Source organism: Harpia harpyja, chromosome 7 (genome assembly GCF_026419915.1).
Source record: "Harpia harpyja isolate bHarHar1 chromosome 7, bHarHar1 primary haplotype, whole genome shotgun sequence".
NCBI classification, from domain to species: domain Eukaryota; kingdom Metazoa; phylum Chordata; class Aves; order Accipitriformes; family Accipitridae; genus Harpia; species Harpia harpyja.
The window spans coordinates 34706906-34727255 of NC_068946.1; the positions used below are offsets into that span (position 1 = coordinate 34706906).

The window sequence follows — 20350 nt, forward strand, 5'->3', positions numbered from 1 at the left end:
CTATTTTTCCACCCAAAAATGACTTTTGGAAACTCTTAATAAGCTGACCCAAAGTTCTACTGAAAATGCATCCTGTAATGTTTGCTTATTACTTTGCTGGTAGTAATGTTCCTCCAGTCAACCCAAATTTACGTGTCTTTACCTTTCAGTAAAAATTCAGTATTTCCATGCTAGAGAACTCCTCCAAGCTTTCTTTGGCTCAGTTTTATCCTTCTCATCACTCCTTTAAGCATGTTTTCTGTTCTGAGTTTGGCTTTTTCTGACTACAGTAAATGGAACTGCAAATCCAAAGGCAGCCAGTGATGTTCTTATGGCTGAGAATTCTTATTTGAAGAATTTATTTGACAATATTGAGTGAATATGCATGTAATCTGCCACTTATTTTTTAACAGAGCATAAGCAAGAACACAAAAATATGATTTCTTCCAAAGTCGTCTTGTGTTATTTCTTCATTAGCTACAGGCTCTAACCAGACACCAATCTGGGACACACTTCCTCTTTCAGCAACAAGGGATAAAAGATCTTGATAACCCCTGATAAAGGCTGACCTTAAACATTGATGTTAAATTGTCTGCCAACTCAAAGAATAAATCCTGCCCTGGTTCTCAGAAGCAACTATCAATTCAGCTGAAAGCTGTTTGTTTTAAAGAATCACATCCAGAAAGCAAGGCACATCTTGTTCTGCTTCAGATGACCCTGCATAGTCATAGGACTTCAAGAAGAGATAACTAGCCACCATGAGAAGCTCTAGAAGAGTGTGAACTTGACTTAGAACTCTTGCCAAAATTCCACTACATTTGGAAAGGTAGATAAGATGCAGAAAGCCATAGGTTAATAAATTCAGGTCTGACTCTAAACACCCCTAAATTAAAAAATGTTAAGCTCTTGCTTAGGTCCAACATTGAATAATGAGATGGAGGCAAACAGAGGAATAAAAATTAACATTAGGAAATAAAACTGAAAAATTCTTCAATCATTTTCTGCAAAGACAAAAACTTCCTGAAAGCTAAGCTTGACTCACTTAAAACCAAACTGTTTAATTTATGCTCTCAATGACCCTCACATAATCCACAAAGAAAATCATGGCAGAATTTAACCCAGCATACATTAGCAGTTTAAGAGCGATTTACTTAGATCCTGTTTGGATTACCAACGTTTTTAGAAACGTAACTTCCAAAAGGTAGAGGGCATTATAGTTGTATGGCTGCTCTGGATGGGACAATGAAGTACAGAATGTAAGACTGTAAATGCCAGAAGTCCAGTGGGGGTAATCTTAATTTCTCCTGTCTCAGCTAACTTCTGGAATGTTGTTCTAAAGCTGAGTGAATTGCTTAACTGACAGTGCTATTTGGAGTCTTGTGTTTTACCTTCTCTCTTCTCTTGATGTGACATTATGTATGGGCATACTTTGCTCTCTTTTTGTTTGTTTGTTTTGGATAGCCTCTAAAATTCATAAATAAGAAATAGAAAAGGGTCACTGAAGAAAAGGTTGTATTACACAAGGGAAAATTTCCCTTATTTCGTCTGGTCTGTTCTTTATCTTCAAAGATTTTGGACCAATTAATACTCCACCCTTTCAGAGACACACACTTCCTAGGCATAATGAAAAACTATGTTGCAAATAATGACGTAAAATGTTGCAAACTAATGATGCATTGATATGGGCACTACTGCAAAGGAAATAGTTCAGTATTACTTACCCTTCAAAAAGATTCTGCCTTTCAAAACAGAGCATGAAGCATACCTCTCCTACAGCAATAAAGTGTTGTACTCCTTTCAAGGGGTCTAAAGCTAGAATTAAACTTTTCCCTGAAAAACTTCAGCAACTAGATACAAGAAAAGCAATGCTACAGAAAGCAGTAGTACATTCCAATGCTAAGGCTACCAAGTGTTCTGTCATAATTGAAACTAAACTTTATTTTTTTTTCATCACTTTTTTAATCTCATCCTCTTCTTTCTCCTTTCTCTTTCCTGCTTCTCTGCATGGGGTTTTCTCTTTGATGGTATATTCCTTCTCCACTCCTCTTTTGGCTTGTTTTTTACTCAGTGTCACCTGTCCATGTCTCTCACCTGTCTTCCCTGTATATGAAGTTCTGCATAGTTTCATCCGTCATGGACAGTGTCTTCTGCCCTACTGATATACTCCCTCTCCAAGAAAAGGTTAGGTTGGTTCTTCTTTTCCTTTTTTCCCACATGCCTCTTTTTTCTTTTTTTTGGAAACAAGCAGTTCAAAGTAAGCCGAAGAAGTCAATTGCCCATCCTTGCAAGTCACACCACAAACCACTACAATTCTACAAGCAAGTTACAGAATTCAAGCTGCAAAGTGACTGTGCATGTTTATTTTGTGTGTGGGAAGAGAAGAGGGAGTTTTGTGAATTAACAGTGATTTTCTTCAATGTGTGTCAATAATTAGTTTGTGCTGTGTGGTACTACCATGTAGGCAATCTTTGAATTAAAAAGTTTGAGGCTGCAAGTTGCTTATGATGGTGAAATGGGATAATGAAAATCCTGCTTCATTTGCAATGCCCTGAGATGTCTCTGCCTGTGGCTCTCTGTGATGACTACGTTCTTCCCAGGGAATGTTTTAAAATAAGACTACCGTTTGCAAATAAAAATATGTAATCTACTCATGTAAAATTTCATTTTTCTAAAGCAGTTAAGTTCCTTTGGATATGGAGCTGAGGAATTCACCCTTCTTGGGCCCTAAATCAATGATCAAAAGGCATGAGAGCCTTGATACAGCAGACAGAAAACTGATATATACTATAGACTCAATGTAACAGCTGTTCTGAATACCATTGCAAGCGGCAGACCCTTATGAGGAGATTAAGAGCAGTACTACTTCCAATTTATCAGTTTCTTATGAATGAAAAATTAATTGGAAGCACATGGACAACAACAGATGAAAGAAATTTATATCACTTCGTCTCCAAGTCTGATGAGCAAAATATGAGGGGTGAGCCGAAACTGGAATCTTATACCTGTGCCCTTTTGGAACATTAGGGGAGAGAAGATGCAGATCTGAACTTCATATATATTCACCTGTGTCTTAAAACGAATCAACAGCTCAAAGATTTTTGTTACACAAATATCCCTTTTACCGATTTTTAACTATAGCAGCTGGTTGTTCTGAATTTTTAAGACTACACCCATATATGCTGCTACTCAAATCAGCTCACAGCTTTTTTGTAGAGCTGCAGCAAACTTTTTTTTTTTTGCAAATAAGCCTTTTAAAACCCACACGCTTACTGTTATTCATTTGATAGTCATGCTTTTTATCGTAACTAAGAATATGCAGTAAAGAACAGCATTAAAAGAATGTAGAAAAAACAATTGCAGCACTTTGCTGGAGGGCATTTTTGGTGTTTGCAAATCCCAGTACTACAAAAAGAGGCTGGAACAATGTAGTATTTTTTTCCTTATTCTGAATGTGACTTTTGTGTGTGTGTGCACGAGGCAAACATAAGCACACTGGTGAGAGGGAGTCCCAGGAATAGCACTACACTCACAATGCAACAGACAAAGAACCAAAGCTGTACTTCGTAGCCTACACAGAAAACAACTTGCTGCAGCTGAAGGTAAAGAGCTGGTATAGCTCTCCAACCCAAATACCAGGCAATCACACATATTCTCTATATTTGATTCCTAACAAAATGTAAGAGAGTCAGATGAGGAAGGACATGTTAAGGATGACCGAGTCTTCCATGGGTATTCTTGATGCTGTTCAGCTTGTTAGCTATCTCTGCATTCAGCCCGTTAGACTTAGCCCAGCTGCTAGGGCAGACCAACAGGGCAAGCAAGAGGCAATACTTAGTAATTACATAGTTGTGTTTCCTGCCTTCTCAAGCTGTTCATTGCTTATGCTTCTACATAAAACACTGATTTGCACAAAGCAGTACAAACCTTAAAGGCAAAGAACGGATACTAAGATATTTTTAGGAAAAGAAATATCAGAATTCATAAAACTGTTCTTTCATATATGTTGTATTATGGCTCAGATACGGTTGTTGCCTGCCTGAGCACACATAGGAAAGCAGCTTCTCTTCCTTCCATTGGCAGCACTAACAATACTTCCTGTGATTTTGGTATTCTTATCTTCCCTTGGGGGAAAGGTGTTATAAGCAGGGAAGGTGGGAGTGTGGCATTATTTTTCTGGTGGCGTTATTTTTCTGGTGTACTGCCAACGTCAGCCAACACATAAGCACAACTGGCTCCCATTAATTCTCTCCATATGCAAGGAAGATCCTCAAGAAAGATTATCCTTGCCTGGGGACAGAAATGAGCTCTGCAAGCTCGTAATTACTGCTACAAGCTAGTATTTGCTGTTGCTGTATTCAGCTTAACCATTGTAATCAACTGAGGTTATCCGTGAGAGAACTGAAATATAAAATACTTCTAGTGAGTAGAGAGAAGTAAGGATAGAGAGCCAAGGAATACAATCATTGTCATGAGCAGAGTGAATGAATAACTGATATAAGGTAATTTTTTTCCACCCAATACTTCGCAGCCAGTTCATGATTTACTGAATGGAATACCTATTTATCAAACTGTATCTATGAATAACTTGTAGGAGCTAGATCTTCACATATGTGGTTGCAAATATTTTGTCCTGAGACACTGCTGGTTTTCATTTACATTGATCAACCATGCAAATTATATACCATGGTTTGGGTTTCTATTAAGCTGTATATGATTTTAGGCAGTTAATCACAACCCACTAGAATAATTACCCAAACCAGAATACAGAAAAAAATCCAAACAAATGCAAAATATGTAAGATTTTGAAATCTAAAATTTTTTTCAGAAATGAATTTGTTACGGTACTTTCTGAGCTATCCCACACCTCATGTACCATTCTGTCATCATCACGTTAATGATGTTACTGCTTTTACCACTGTGTTTTCTCTTCATAGTCTCTATGAAGAACTGTAAAAACGTAAACAATTCAGGAAAACATACAGAGTCTTCTAGAAAGAAAGATCTGAATTCCAGCTATTACTGCTTAGCTGTGGGGAATTCAGCAGAGTGAATTCACATTTTTAAATATCAGCAAAGAACCAGAAATTATTTGGTAACATACAGATAGCAGATGAAATCATAGCTCTATCAAAGCCAATGATTAACTGTCTTAGCCTTTTTCTTACAAAATAACCTGAAATAAAGACACTATCTAAAGTTTTATGATAGTGGGGAAAAGTTAAAAAGCTCTGAATTGTCTCTTCCTTTGCAAAACACAAAATACAATTTGTGAAAAATATTATTATAGTTATTCTCTTAGGAGAGAACTTCGTGTGCACCCTCAAACCTCTGTACCTATTGTACGTTATTCTAACAAAGTTTACTTAGATAAAATGGTGCAATTTTTTAGAAACAGAAGAGTAATAAATTAGGAACCACACTATTTGCCTGAGTAGATCAGTCATCTGAGATATGCTGCTAGTTCAGAGCACTAGTAACTGTGGTAAAATAATAAAAATAAGGTTTCTAGAGAATACTTAGAGAAATTTCAAGCAATAACAACAGAACGGTGAAGTACTGCATGATAAAAAATTACCAACAAAAACTGGCAAAAACAATGCTCAGACAAGCCTGTCTGGATAGAAAATGTCATGGATAGAAAACGAAGACAGAAAGAACAGGTGAGCTGCAGCTTGGATCAGACAGACAGTGGTAGACATCATGTGTTAAGAGGAGAAACTGAACCCCTATTAAAATTTGGGGGTTTTGGCACAGTGTTATTGTGTATATATGATTCAACTTTATTAAATTTCTCATATTTCTTACTATTATTTTTCCATATTTCAATGAGAGAGATCTGCAATCTCTTTTTATTGCAATGCAGCCATTATGAGCTGAATTTCAACTTGTTTTATATGGAACAAGTACTGAGAACAAGCAGTGTCTCTGGAGAACTTTATTGCAGTTTATCTGTGCAGTTTACTTGCATCTTATTTTATCTCTCACTTTTGATACTAATCAGACATGGCTGCAGGTCAAATCTTTTTGCATTGGTAACAATCACAATAACCAATCCAGAAGTAAACCAGCCTATAATGAAATTCACTGCCTAGGGCTAAACATAGAGCTAACGTGTTTAACAAATCAAAGCTTGTATTTATCACTTATCACTGTTTGTGTCTTTGTCTATTGGAGGGGAAAAAACAATTAAGAAGCTGAGCAGTAAAGAAAAACTTAAGAACAGCCCAATTTCTTTCCAGATTTGTTGGTCTGTTACTTTGGCAAATGCAGTCTGGAAATCATGCCATCACAGAGTAGTGAAAGGTTTAACAGAAAGCATCTATGGGTGAACCAGTTCAGAATACAAATGTCATCAGTACAAGCCTCAGCTGAAAACTTTACATAAGGCTGAGAGAAGTTCAACTGACTTCACTTACATTTGCAGTCAGATTTTCTGAATCCACACTGAAACTATATGGTGAAGAACTGAAATACTGAAACTGAGGCACTGTGTTTCTCATCCTAAAGGCTAGTGAAGCTAACAAGCTCCTGCCCAGCACAAATCCACAAAGTGGAAACTCAGGCTTTCCATGGGATGGGAGGTGATGGTCCCTCCTGGGGCCTCCTGCAGGGTCCCACCATGTGCACTGCAATGCACAGTAATAGGCTTACTTGCACCAACAAAATCCATCTGCATAAATATGCCGCCTCACAACCCTGGAAAGGTGATTATCCTTTCTTATAATGATAGAAACAATAATGATTGCTTTGAGACGCAGCTTTATTTTCAGCTTATTTTCTCAAGAAACATCCTAAAAAATATCTTCTCCTTCCTATGATTTCTACTTATACATTTGTAAGGTAAAATGAATGATTTGGAAACACGATTTCTGTTTACTAAGCCCAGAGCCCAGCATTAATCCCAGGTGTGAAGAGGTCAGTAATCTGGTGATACTCTTTCAAGGAAAAAAGAAAAAGAAGCTACTTTTTCTCCTGCTCATGCCCAGTCAGATTTTGGCTCAAGAGTCACGCAACACTACTGTAGCAGGATCCTTTCAATGGAAATTCATTATACAACACACCACATCAGCAACTCCTCTGCCTGAGGCTTCAACTGCAACATGGCTAATAGTAATTGCTCTGTTATAGTGTGATATGTAGTAGGAGAATACTGCGGAGATCTCATAGGCCTTGCACATAGCTACAGCATGCTCAGTACAATCAGGTCATACTATGTAACACTACCTTGGCCTTTTCAGCGTTTCCTGTAATATTCAGACTGTCCCATGATCATGCTATTTTATTTGCATTTTATTTGCAAAAGAATGACCAACTCAAACCTGACCCACTCAACCCCCCCCCAACCACCCAAATCTTCTGCCCCCAAAAACCCTAAACCCCAGATACGTTGGGAATTTTTCATGCCAAATGTTTATAATCAAAGGACCCAATTCTGCTCACTGTTATGATTGTACTGACTACAGTCAAGTTTTTCATGATTTACGTTCCTTCAATGTAAAATTAGTCTCAGTGGGGGGCTTAAAAGTGAAATGAAACTCCTGATTAAACAATCAAAAAATAATTCTAAATAGATTACAAATTCTTTCACCTAAAAGTTCTGAATGATAGGATTCTGAAATTAATGGCATCCATGTGCCAGTATCATCCCATCTGCCAATGACAACTAGTAGCATTTCACACTACATCATGTAGCAGCGGTTTTGTTTTTCATTTAGAAAGCAAGGTTTGCTATAAGGGAATCAAACACGAAGCTGAGTTACACAGAGAGAAACAGCTGAATGCCTTGGATTGATCTCTCTCTCACTTGCAGAAAGTGAAGTGGCATCTTTGGTTACAAGGCATCCAGATCTTGTGTGAGGATACTGCCTGTTCTTTACCATATTAGTCATGCTGAGATGTTGACTTTTTGGAACCAAAGGATAAAAAGTGCCCCCATTTCCAAATTACTAATGATTATCGCTTTGCCATAGCTGTTATCTATTTTAAAACAATGTACAAACAGGAGTTAAATGAGATCAGAGTTAAAATTATGCTACGATGTTAAACTACCGTGTAGAGTAAGATGGTTCCCTATATTTAAGCACCTTTCACTTGCAAGTGCAGGATATCAAATCAAGACTGTGCTCTAGGGCTGAGACTGAGGTAGCTTAGAGTATTTTCAATAACAAAGTCTGACTTGAAGAAAACTCTACTCTGAAGCAAAGACCAATCACCTAAGTATATTCTCTGTGGCTTGGGTGTTTTAACACAATTATGGTCCTGATAGAATTAAAACTGGATCACTTCTTTAAAACTGAAGTTAAGCCCTAACAATTAACGAAGTCTTCATTATTTAAAATTTCCTGTTTAGGGTGATGAACCTGTAAGTATCATCTGTATGATGACAACCACAAAGGAACTTTTTGGGAATAATGTCTCCCATGCCCACCATGCCCCTTACTAAAACTTGTCCACAGTACTGTCTGAGGTGAGCAGCAGCCTTCCTCCCCATCAAACAATAACTTAACACATTTCACTATCTACTTGCCCTCCATCAGTGCAAAAAACAGTGATTACCTTCACATGTTTCTCCAAATCCAACACAGCTACATTCACCAAATTACATTTTTATGATTGGTTTACCAGAAAGGAAGAGAAAAATGAGCAACATAAAAATAAAAATACATATTGCAAGGAGAACATTCAAAATGGGTCACTGGCTAGTGGGAGACCAGCTTGAAACATATTAGGCCCTAATTTCCACTAGTTTTGAGAATATAAAAGATTAAGGAATCTAAAATCAAAGGCTATATCGGAAATCATCTATTGACTTTTACAACTATAGTGCAAGTTTCACTACCTCAGCCTCAGATTGTGGCTACAGACACTGCAGATTGCACAGTTACAGATCTCTCAGAACCCTGGCAAATTTCTCTACCTCTCACAAAGTTTCAGCATTGCAGACAATAGTGTGAGGTGCAAGGCATAAATTGAACATCATCAGAAAACACATACTGTTCTCCCACAAGAAAATGTCCATGGCCAGACACTCTTCACATATTTTCTCACTAGTTCAAAATGCCTGTGTTAGCATTAAGAATTATGTCATTTTCTGGTCAATGCAGAGATACTACTAGCTTTTCTTCTACAAACATATTTCCTTTGCATCTCAGAAAATCTGTCATATTTACTTTTGAGGCAAAGTTACATTGGTCAATTCCCTACGAAGCACTCACTTCTCATTAATAATTTCAAACATTCTCACTATCTATCTCGTCTAAGGGAATACTACTACTTGGCCTCTGGAGATTATATTATTGCGATTCTTTCAGTACTACTTTATTGTGACTAGAATAATTAACTTCTGGCTTAATTGTTACTATTGACTGGACTCTCCTCTCCACCTAGGCAGTGTGTCACAGTGAGACCCTGGAGGGAATCTTTGGCTTTGCTAATAGTCTTGCCCCACCACTATGGCAGAGCCCAGGGGAACACCTGGGCAGTGTAAAGCCAGCCCCTGCGACTCTATGCAACCATAGTGCATGCACGCACTTAACTTGCGCTGCATGCAGTTTGGCCATACTACTCAGTCTTTCTATGACCCAGTGTAAAGGCTTTTGAAGCGAAAAAGAGGCTTTTATTTCTGCATTAATTACAGAGTACAGTCTTCGCAGGATCTTTGTGGAAATTTCCAGGTCTATTTTTCCTTTGCCAATCTACTACTGAGAATGGGCAGCCTGTGTTATTAGACAGCTGGATAACAAGATGCAAGTGATTAGTCTGCTTGATTAATACAAAAAGATGTAAACTTGTATCAACTATTTTTTCCCTTTTGTGTTCTGTCCCCCCTTGACTACACTACAGCCTCATCTACCAAGGCCTCAAGACAAATAAGCAGCCTGTCCTTCCCTTTGTGCTTAAGCCTGGATACAGACTCCCTCCTTCAGCACACATCAACACTACTTCATAACTGGGTCATAGACCAGTGCAGAAACCTGTCACATTCCCTTCCCTGTTGGCCTCTGTGTTCCAGGTCCACAGCACTACCACCAGGCTGACAGACTAGTTCTGCCTGTAATATAACTTGAAAAGACTTCAAAATCAATCTATAACATTGCAGAGTAATGTTTCACTATGAAAAATAACAGTCTTTGCACTGCCTGGACCACCTAGTGGACAGCTTTTTTTCTGTGAATAACAGCTTATGTAGTATAGCCCTACATTATAAAACAAACGTATTTTATACATGTGTTCTTATTCCAAAAAGATATTTGCTATTTCACTTGGTTTTCACAATAGGACTAACAATATTCTCTCCTTAAAAAGTATACTTCACACAATAAGACTGAATACAGATTCAGCAGCGTGTGAAAGCATCGGAATTTCTGAATGCAAGCCTTGCTTTTAAAAGCACCCAAGGAAGTTATTATTCTTCAGCAGGTTTACTTCCTTAATAGTTACTCATTGAAGTGTGATTTATATGATCATCTATCTGAATATCTTCATGCTTACCTAGGAAATTCCTTTCTTCTCTGTATTTGCATGCTTATGTATTTACACATACATGTTTCTTAAATAGTTGAAATTAATGTTGCATTTATCTCTTCTTCAAATTCTATTCTTGTATCACTTCACATTTTTGAAGTCTCTCTAAATTACTGGGTAATAACTCTGAATCACATGCTTGCTAAGGGTGTAATTCTGCCAGTTTTACTCTCTCTAATTGTTTTACCTCAGACACAATGTCTTTGATTTCAAGGAGACTAGTTGCAGGGTAACATACAATATCCAGTGAGAGTAAGGATGACAGGTTCGGGCCCTGACTGCTTTGCTCAAGAGGATTTGCCGCAATGAAGATATTTCTGTTTGACAGGTTTATTGTTTAACATGTAATAATTTAAGATAGAAATGCACACATCCCCTGCAGTCCCACACTATGGATTCAAAACCCATATGGACAGAAATGCATGAAGAGAGAATAATGGATTTCTCAACCTGCTGTGTTTACATACTATTCTGTTTTTTAGCATGGAAAGCACATTATGCCTTTATAGAAGACTAAAACCACGGAATTTGCATTATTTCCTGTAACAGAAGGATCTCCATATAAATACCTATCTTCTTACCTTTTCACTGTAAATTATTTAACTGAACTCTGTAAAGTTTAAACACATAAATTGCAGTATTAGGGCTCAAGTATTCAGATAAATATTTGTAGACTTACAAGATGAAAGGTGTCCCATGAAATATATAAACAGAAATGTTAATGTATGGCACTAAATTACAAACAACTAATTTTCAGTAATAACCTGGAAATTAATGTATTATCATTTATATTTTGGCACTAGTTACAGATATTGCATTATCAACCTACTTAATCTTAAACTGTGGAAGGTATTCTATGAACCGGTATTAAAGTTTGTATTCACGGATTTGCAAGGACACAATGACTACAATAAAAAAGAAAAGTATTCTGATAGGTAATGATTTCCTGGAATATTCAAAGATAAACCAGTTAAAACTCAACAAACGTCATAATGTTTTACCTCAAGATTTTAAACTCTTACTGACCATGGCAAAAATAATGTATCAGCAAATAAAATACAAAAACACATTGCATAGATTGTAGAATTATTGCAGACTTTCCTGTGTTGCTGACAATCTTCATGTGTGTGAACAAACAAGTTGTCTTTCATTCTGCCAAACATGAGAGATTTCATTACTGTCTTCTACTTTTGAGGCTGGAAGGCAAAGGAAAGCTGAAGCTCTTGAAAGTCAATTTGATTTCATTAAAAGGGTATTTCAAGATTATTAACCACATTTTTAGTAGAAACTCTATTTTAAAAATCTTTATACTTCTGTCTCTGTAATTCAGGTATTTAAGGGCTTTTTTTATATCTCCAGGTTGAAAATGTGTAGAAGAAAGTTAGTTCCTTTATGTTTCTTGCTTTCCAAGGGATTGTTAAAAGACTTCATCAATATATAAAGCAAGTTACATGCTGAAAACATGTAGCTTATAAATAGTAAACAAAAGATCTCTGTTACTTCACTATATTTCTTACCTCCTTTTTTATGGGATCTCAAGGGACTTGACAACTGATGGTCTGTAAATGACTGGGATTGGCTAATCGATTGTGAATCATTCATTTCGAACGACTGTTTTCGAATAAATGGAGAAGCAGAAATCTCATCCAAATCCTTCTGGAATAAAGAATGCTAGTTGTGGCACATAAGAAATGTATTGATTCCACTCTGCCACGATAACTTATAGTTGTGATCTCACAGAGAGCAACTTCTTATTTTCTATGACTCTGTGAAATGTCTAATGCTAGATTTAAGTTACACAAGATTCTTGTGGCTTTCAGCAACACCAACTTAGCACCCATGTCACAAACATTTGTTTACTTTTTCCATTTAACTTATTTATCCCCTTTCCTCATGCAGTTAAATCATAGCATGCACTGTATGCTGATTTCCTCTCATAGTTAATTTGTATCTTTAGAAAAAAGCTATAGGAAGGTATTAATCTGCTTAACATTTCTAAGTACATCATCCAAGGGATTTTGTTTTTTTAATCTTACATATGCTCAGCAGAGTTACTGGCAAAAACTGTACATTTTCTCCATTTCATCCTTTCAACATCAAATGGTAAGCAGCAAAAATTGGATCAGACTTCAAAGACTATGCTGTGCTCCAAGTCACAGAGCGACTCCTCCATTTCACATATTGAATTCAAGCAGGATATCAAAGTGCTACCAAAGAACCTCAGGTCCTTACTAAAAAAGAGTCTCTAACATCTGTAGAAAGTGAAGTGCACAGACAAATCACCTCAGGGAGCAGCCAGCATTTATTCTCAGCAGCAAATTTCCAGCCTTTTGATTCTCTTATTCACTGTACCTCCCTGTCTTTCTACAGAACTAAAGTTCTTAGCAAGCAGGCTTTTGTCTCAAAGACTTCAAAACATCACTAACGGTTTCATGTTCAGATGGCTATGCCAAGCAGCCATGAACACATTGCAGAACTGTGGACTCAGGAATTTGAAGTTATAATGAGATGTTATTTTAGAATATAAACTTAGTAGTACCTTTTTTGTTTGTTTGTCAAGAAAATCAGGCACCACAGGAGAAGACTGGTTACTGGTTTGCTGCCTAAAAGCAAAGAAAAATAAAATATGTAGTTTAAATATTGTAATTTCTTCATTCTTATAAAAGGTTTACTGGCATACACATTTTTTTGTTGGTTTTCCCTTTTCCCCCTCCCCCAATTTCTAAATATGCACATACAATCAATTCAGAGAAAACACAGACCAGTTCCATTTCCTCTTATAAGGAAGTGCATGTTATTAAACACAGTAGCAGGCTATGAGCAATGAATTTGTCATTAAAAATTTGTGGATATGTGCATGTGTGTAAAATGAGTTTATGAGAATTCTATGAAACTGAAGTCATGTATTAAAATTAATTTGAGAAGATTTTACATGAAACTTTTTTTCCAGGGCTGTGAAAAGCTGTTTTCACAGAATTCAAACATAGGAACTCAAAATTTGACAGATGAGGAAGAAGTGAAACACACAGCTTTGTGTTCTCCTAAAGCCATTTGTGTTAAGGACAGAACAAGGAGTAAAGAGTTCTCAGATTCTTTGTCTATATCTGTTATTATTTTACCATCACATTATGTCACCATAAAAATATTAAAGGCCAACTCCTGCTCTCATTAATGCTAATTAAAGTATCATAAAAACCTTCTGCAGGCCCTGATCCTTGTTGGCAGGCCTTTGAAGTCAATGGATCTCTTCAATAGTAAAGTCCACCCAGACAGAACTTGCTCCAGAATCTTTAGCTATGCAAAACCAAAAAAAAATGCTACCAATTTCACTTGATGGATAAAAAACTGAGGTTCATAGATATTACTTGATATGCCAGTGGTCCTAAAACTGGGATTAAAAGCAAGATTTTCTGATTATCAAAACACGCCTCAGCCATTGCTTCATTACTCTCCAACCCCCTCACATCTGAAATCTAAGTTTCAGTCATAGATTTTGGTTTAGACATATATATCATAGCTTTTTTCATAAATGGGGAAAAGCTTTACAAGGTACTAAGTAGCTCTTTCAGTTTTACACAGTTATTACAACTGAATACATTTCAGCCCTTTCAGTTACAGTGGGAAGGGGGAATATAAAGAACAAAAATTGCTTTACTGATTAAAAAATACAACATATGTTACCTCAAATTTCATTTGCTGTCAATACTTACGTTTCAATCAGCTACACTAGTTATAAGTTACTCATGTAACAATAGAACAACATTGGAATTTAAAAAATATGTCTGGCCACGTGTGCATTTTACCTTTCAAAATGCAACTTTAAAATGTACCCTTTAAAAATACTTCAGATTAAAATAACACTACTGAAGGACTTGAAATATTTTAGACTATTATGTATAGAATTTGATAACTGTATATCACCATGCATATGTATTAGATAATACATTTATTCTGTGACATCCACTGAGGCTACTGAAGTATTTCAAGCCTTATTTGCAAAAGGGTTTAGGCTCTTAGATTAATTAAGTTTGTCTGAATGTGTTACCCCAGCTCAAGAGCATTGACTTGAATTGTTTCAAACTAGTCACAACAATGATGGCATCACGGTTGTCAATAAGCTACCTCAGGGTGTGGAAACAAAATGAAGAATTCATGAACGTGGTAAACATTCAACTTTTCTGTAATGCTGCAATTTCGTGAATGAAGTTTGGATTTGCTTGTCAGGTTTGGGGAATTTAAATTCCCCTTTATTCTTTAACACTAAGAAAGAGAAGGAAAACATTCTGTCTAAACTGTAATTTGAATTTAAACTGGTGTTTTCCTTGGAGGAAATGGAGGGATCCATTTTAAAAATGCATTCTCATTTTGTACTGGCACGCTTTTTTGTACACGAAAGTACAAAGTATGTCTAGGACTGTATGTGACGTTGCATTTGTGCATGTACCATCTTATCTGTAAAGTTCTTTATTACTATTTATCTTGTATATATATTATTTATATAACCATTTAATAGGATTAGTTAGGTAACTTGCCACTTTTCCCCAAAATTACTCAAGCATTTGCTGACATGATTCATTCCCCCAACCCGCAATACTGCAGAAAATAAACCCAGTATGAACTAAAAATCATGAATAATCCTCCAATATCACTGTGGTGGTTGTCAAAATAAAAATCTGCTGTTGGATCATTATGTTGCAAATGGCCTACAATGCCAAAATGGACTGAATCATCATCTAAATTTAAATATTCAGATTTTGGGGTGGTTTGGATCTGGATCTAAACCTGCAGCTTGAACTAATCTCTACCTTCTATAAAAAAAAACAATCTAAAATTTAGTAAGGTTTTGCCAGCACCATAACTTTGCCAGGGCTAGAACATTGTCCAAATATTTAAAGCATGAAGGTAAAGTTCAGCAACTTGCGTTCTGTACAGCTTAAACTAGCAAAAATCAGCCTCTGGAATTCTGAAGCCCTTAGACCCCGACTCTCTGTGAGGATCCCAGTGATGCTGTGTTTCTGACTAGAACAATCCTAAGTTGAGTTGTACTTGGCACAAGATACCCCATCCTTCCTCAGAATGTACTGTTGCTGATATAAGTATGTACTTCATGATTACTAGCTTTTACTCACAAGCTTTTCGTTGTATTTTTCTCCTCCTGTCCTGTTGAGAAGGGGGAGTGACAGAGCAGCTTGGTGGGCACCTGGTGGGCAACCAAGGTCAACCCACCACCATGTCAAACTGGCAAGGAACACTTCTGAAAACATGGCATCAATTGTAGATGCTGAGCACCTTGAAATCAGCCTCTGAGCTATTCTGAAAATTTGGCTAGTATGCAATATGAAAAATGCAATAGCAACAGGAAGGCAGCCCAGCAGTAGTTAGGTTAGTAGTTAGTTATGTGAGCCAATCAGTGATGATAGCTAACATTTTCAAACGTGGCATCTGAGGCTGATTTTGAGGTGCAGGGTATTTTCAGGTATCTTTGAAGAAACCGCTTTTCCTAAGGTTTCAAAAAATTTTTGTTTTCCACATTTGCAGGAAAGCAGTATTTGGGTCAGAGAGATGAGATCCAGTCAGCACACTTACCTGGGAAGGATGCAAGAGATCCAGGTTCATGTGCCTGGTTTCAATCAGACAATACAACAATTTGCTGCTGAATGTTCAGCTACTGAGCTATAATACGCCTCAGTCTTCACATATGGACTGTCTATAAATCACTCAATTAGCAAGAAACACTGACAAAAAGAGAAACGTTGATTCTTAGGGTCTGTCTACACATCTGTAGAGAGTATAGCCACACTATCCTTAGCATTGAAAGCAGTCAAACCATAGCAGCATAAAACTAGTAGCACAGACTAATTTATGCCGGAGGAAAATAGCTAGTTTTGGAGTTATTCTGGCCATTATGAGTTAAGACATGGAATTTGGACTTTCATCATTTAAATGCTTTTGAAAATGTTAGAAACACTCCTAGATATTTTACTAGAAAGGATACAGCTCATTTTGCAGAAAGAATGTATTCCCAAAGAGAATAAATTTAATTCTTCCAGCATGGGTAGATGAAAAATTCCAAAGGGACGGAAAGGAGGGGAAAAAAAAGAAGATGACACTGAAAAATTGTGCCCAAATTTCCATTTACACCTTATAAATCATGAGTAACTATTTGAACTTATGAACTGTAATTAGAAGCTCACATGACAGCAGAATGAGACCCAATGGGTTCCACTGCACGCCACAGGAATTGCAGACCTCCTATTTCCATCACAAGCAATAAACTTAATGTTTAATATGATTACAGATAGGAAAGTGAAGCAATTAAAGGAGAGCAGAATGTCTTTATACCAGCTTTTACTGTGGAAAGAAATGAAAATTTGTATTCAAAAGATGGTTTATACAAGAAATCGCAGTGTGGTCTTGACAGAAACTGAAATTATCCAAGGAGGAAATTATGGACCAATATAAGAAAGGTGTAAGCAGTAAATCACCAGGACCTGATGGCATTGATCTGAAGGTCCTGAAAAAAAAATAGGTTTAAAATGTGGAGATGTGACCCTTTCAAGCAGCTATCCATGAAGAGTAGAAGCACACTAACATAGTGATTTTTTTTTTCTTTTCCTTTTAATCAAAAGAATCCAAAGAAGGTTTTGTTATTGACTGAGTGAACCTCCCTTTAGTGAGAGTCAAGCTGCAGATCAAGTCAAAGAAAGCATAGCAGAAGATAGAAGAGTTTTTATATGGAACAGTTTACTTCACATTAAGCCAGTTTCTGAACTGATCTGTGCTCATGTGACTGAAAATCTCCACCCTCAGTGATACACAGGATATTTTGTGGTAATCCACCATGTAGGTGAATCCACATTGCATGCTATTTCAGTGGGCCTCCAGTTGTTGCAGAACATTCAGAAATGAACATTGTTCATTTTTGAGGCACAGCAACAACACTGTTGCAAGTAAAGCCGACCCAAGGAGAATTCTTCTGGAACAATTTTTATACTTACTCCCTACACTGATGCAGCAATGACTGCTGGCACTAAGATGCTATGAAAGTGGCTGACTTGCAACGCCAAACCCACTGGCACAGAGATGTCACATTTCAAGAAGTCACTCTGTATTTAGAGATCATAAAAAGAACTTTGGCAAATCACCTAAGCCATCCCCATTTTCAGAGAAAAACCAGTTACACCTACCCATTTTTTTTTGTCAGAAGTTTGTCTAAGCTGATTTTTGAAATCTACAGTGATGGAGATGTCAAAACTTCCCAAGGTAACCTACACAGGGCTTAACTCAGTATACCATCAGTGAGTTTTTCTTGATATCTAACCTAACTCTCCTGCACTGCAATGCAAGCCCATTATTTCCTGCCTGATTCTCAATGGAGAACAGTTTGTTCCTTTCCTCTTCACATCAGCCTTTCATGACTGGAGAAACAATATCACATGTACTCTCAGTTTTCCATCTCTCTTAGAGATGTCCTCTGATCATGGTTTATAGGCATGTGATCATTTTTGTTGCTGAGGGACTCGCTCATTTTCTTGAAGTGCAGTGTCTAATATACTACATAACTGAGGTCTTGACAGTGATGAGAAAATATTATGATGCACATGTGAGGTAGTATGTATCCTCATTGCTACTATCCAACGTAAACTTTGGAGCAGGGTGCCATTACTGACTGACATTCATTTTGTGGTTCATTACAGTCCATGTACCTCTGTTCCTAATTCTAATTCTGCCCTCTTAAACCCCTGTAACCATCACTCACTCAGTACTGATACAAATTTAGTAATCAGATTCTGCTTCATCAGTCAAGCCATTAATGAGTAGAAATAGACCCATTTCTGGAACTTGACTTTCAGATGCATACTTTTGGTAGAACAGAGAAACACTGGTAATTATTCTTTGTCTATAACTTTCCAAACACTTAAACTGGTATGCCTGTGTACTTTTGTTCCGGCTTTATTATCTAATCTTGATTACCTACGTCTCCTGTGAATGTCAAGAGTTTTACTAAAATGAATAGTTTCTGAGAACCTATGCTGACCAAAGTGTGAACATGATACCAACTAGCTAAAAGGGGAAAGATGTAAGGAGAAAAATCGCAATGAATTCAACTCAAGGGTGTAAACTGCTGTTGATGTCAGGTATCTTCTAACATGCATCCTTAACACACAGAGCTCCGTAAGGAAACAAAGGAGCAAGGGATACTCACTGACATGCAGTTATAGTTACAGATATAACTATGTGTAACAAAGTCACTATGTGGAAACAATGCTTTCTGCTACTACATAGTATAAGGCCACTGATAATGTACATATAAGCTAACTTATATTGTGATATTTAGCAGTCAGTGAGCTATAGTTCAGTGAGCTAGAGGAAAAAAAGAACAATAGAGGAAGTATCTTCCAGGGTAAGTATCAAATCAGTATTATTTAACACAATTTTCATTTAGGAGGGAATGGATAAGAAGATGGTGGAACATGCAGGTTACAGATGCTTTGATGAGATTCTAAAGGAATTTAAAGATATTTGAGGATGACAGCTCTGTCTGAACAAGAACATGAACAACGTAGCATAGATTAAGGTCCTTAGACACTGAACTGTAGCTTATCCTGCTAAGAACAAGAACTTTTATGAAAAATATATTCACTAGAGATCTGTCAGTCTGAGTTAAAAATCACAGGATGTTTTAGCAAATTACTTCTCCCTTCTCCACAGATGATTCCTAATTAGCTCAAGAGATCCCCAATACTAACTTGAAATTGTAGCTATGCCATTGCAAAATTCAGCACCTTTGATTTCATGCAATGACCAATTCTAAAGTGGAGGCAGACATAAGGCAAGGCTGGTATCTGCACTGGCCTTGTGAGAGGGGAGACCATGTCGCACTCCTCCCTTCTCTGCTGCCTATTCGGCTCTCTGCAGAAGGGTAAATCTGCTATTCAGCAGGGTTGTAAAAAGGGCTCTGAAAGGTTTTCACTTTCCTCATTTGAATTTAGTCTTGACCATGTCTGGCTTTTTAAAATAACTCTGTCCTTTTTAAGTTTTGAATGAGCTACTTTGGGAAAGGGTTTGATTGTGATTCAGTTCCTTCATGCCACGCAGGCCTGCAGGTTCCTCTCAGTGGCTGATGATGTCAAGAAAAGGTTTGGCAAGTGTTGCATACACAGACTGGGTTTTGGGAGGGGAATTCAGACTTAGTATCAGTCTCCCAGGTGTACAATTAATCCCATGACCCTTTTTTGGTAGAAGGACTCACAGGCAAGTCCACAGCTCTGTGGAACTGAATGTTTCAGTGAGACAAAACCACATCCCTGCTAACATTTAAATTATTTTCTTCCACCTATTTCTATTCATATGAGAGGTATTTGCCAATTCTCAATGTGTCTTTAGGTACCTGTGACATCAGCTTCATACAGGAAAGATTTTTGCATTTGAACACAGTTAATACTGGTTTTCAAATGCAGGAAACATTTAACATGCAATGTTAAATGAACTAATGTGTACATTTAATTAGCATCCTACGTCATTTATTAGCTTGAGTTTGCTTATGTCCTGCATTTGCTGAATGAAGAGTGTGAACTAGGTGTAGAGATTCAATTTCCTTGAAGGAATTCAATTTTTTTTTAAAGTGCCCATTCCTTCTCAACACTTTGAAATTCATTACTTAGTAAAACTGAGTGCTTTTTATATATTATAATACTGTAACTTCTTTTTTTAACAGATCTTTGAAAAAGCAGCAGGTTGTCATACATTTAAATGTATAGTTATATTCCTGTGCATACAACAGAACTGTATATGATTTTGCTTTCTGATCCTGAGTACCTTTAAACTCATTTTTCATTTTCCATAA

General features: G+C 37.0%; 1 protein-coding gene across 10 annotated transcripts in view; it reads right to left on the reverse strand.

Moving 5' to 3' along the window:
• MYO3B (myosin IIIB) overlaps positions 1 to 20350 on the reverse strand; it is a 213454-nt gene that overhangs the window by 31441 nt on the left and 161663 nt on the right. For 8 of the 10 annotated variants that reach the window (XR_008236069.1, XM_052793190.1, XM_052793189.1 and 5 more), the window contains 2 exons: positions 13043 to 13106; positions 12021 to 12159 (listed from right to left, as the gene is read on the reverse strand). Coding sequence is in view for 8 of the 10 variants with exons in the window: in XM_052793190.1 (XP_052649150.1) it covers positions 12021 to 12159; positions 13043 to 13106 (203 nt within the window). In the remaining 2 variants the exon portion in view is untranslated. The remainder of the gene's footprint in view (positions 1 to 12020; positions 12160 to 13042; positions 13107 to 20350) is intronic. The other 2 variants (XR_008236070.1, XM_052793193.1) reach the window with 1 other exon arrangement.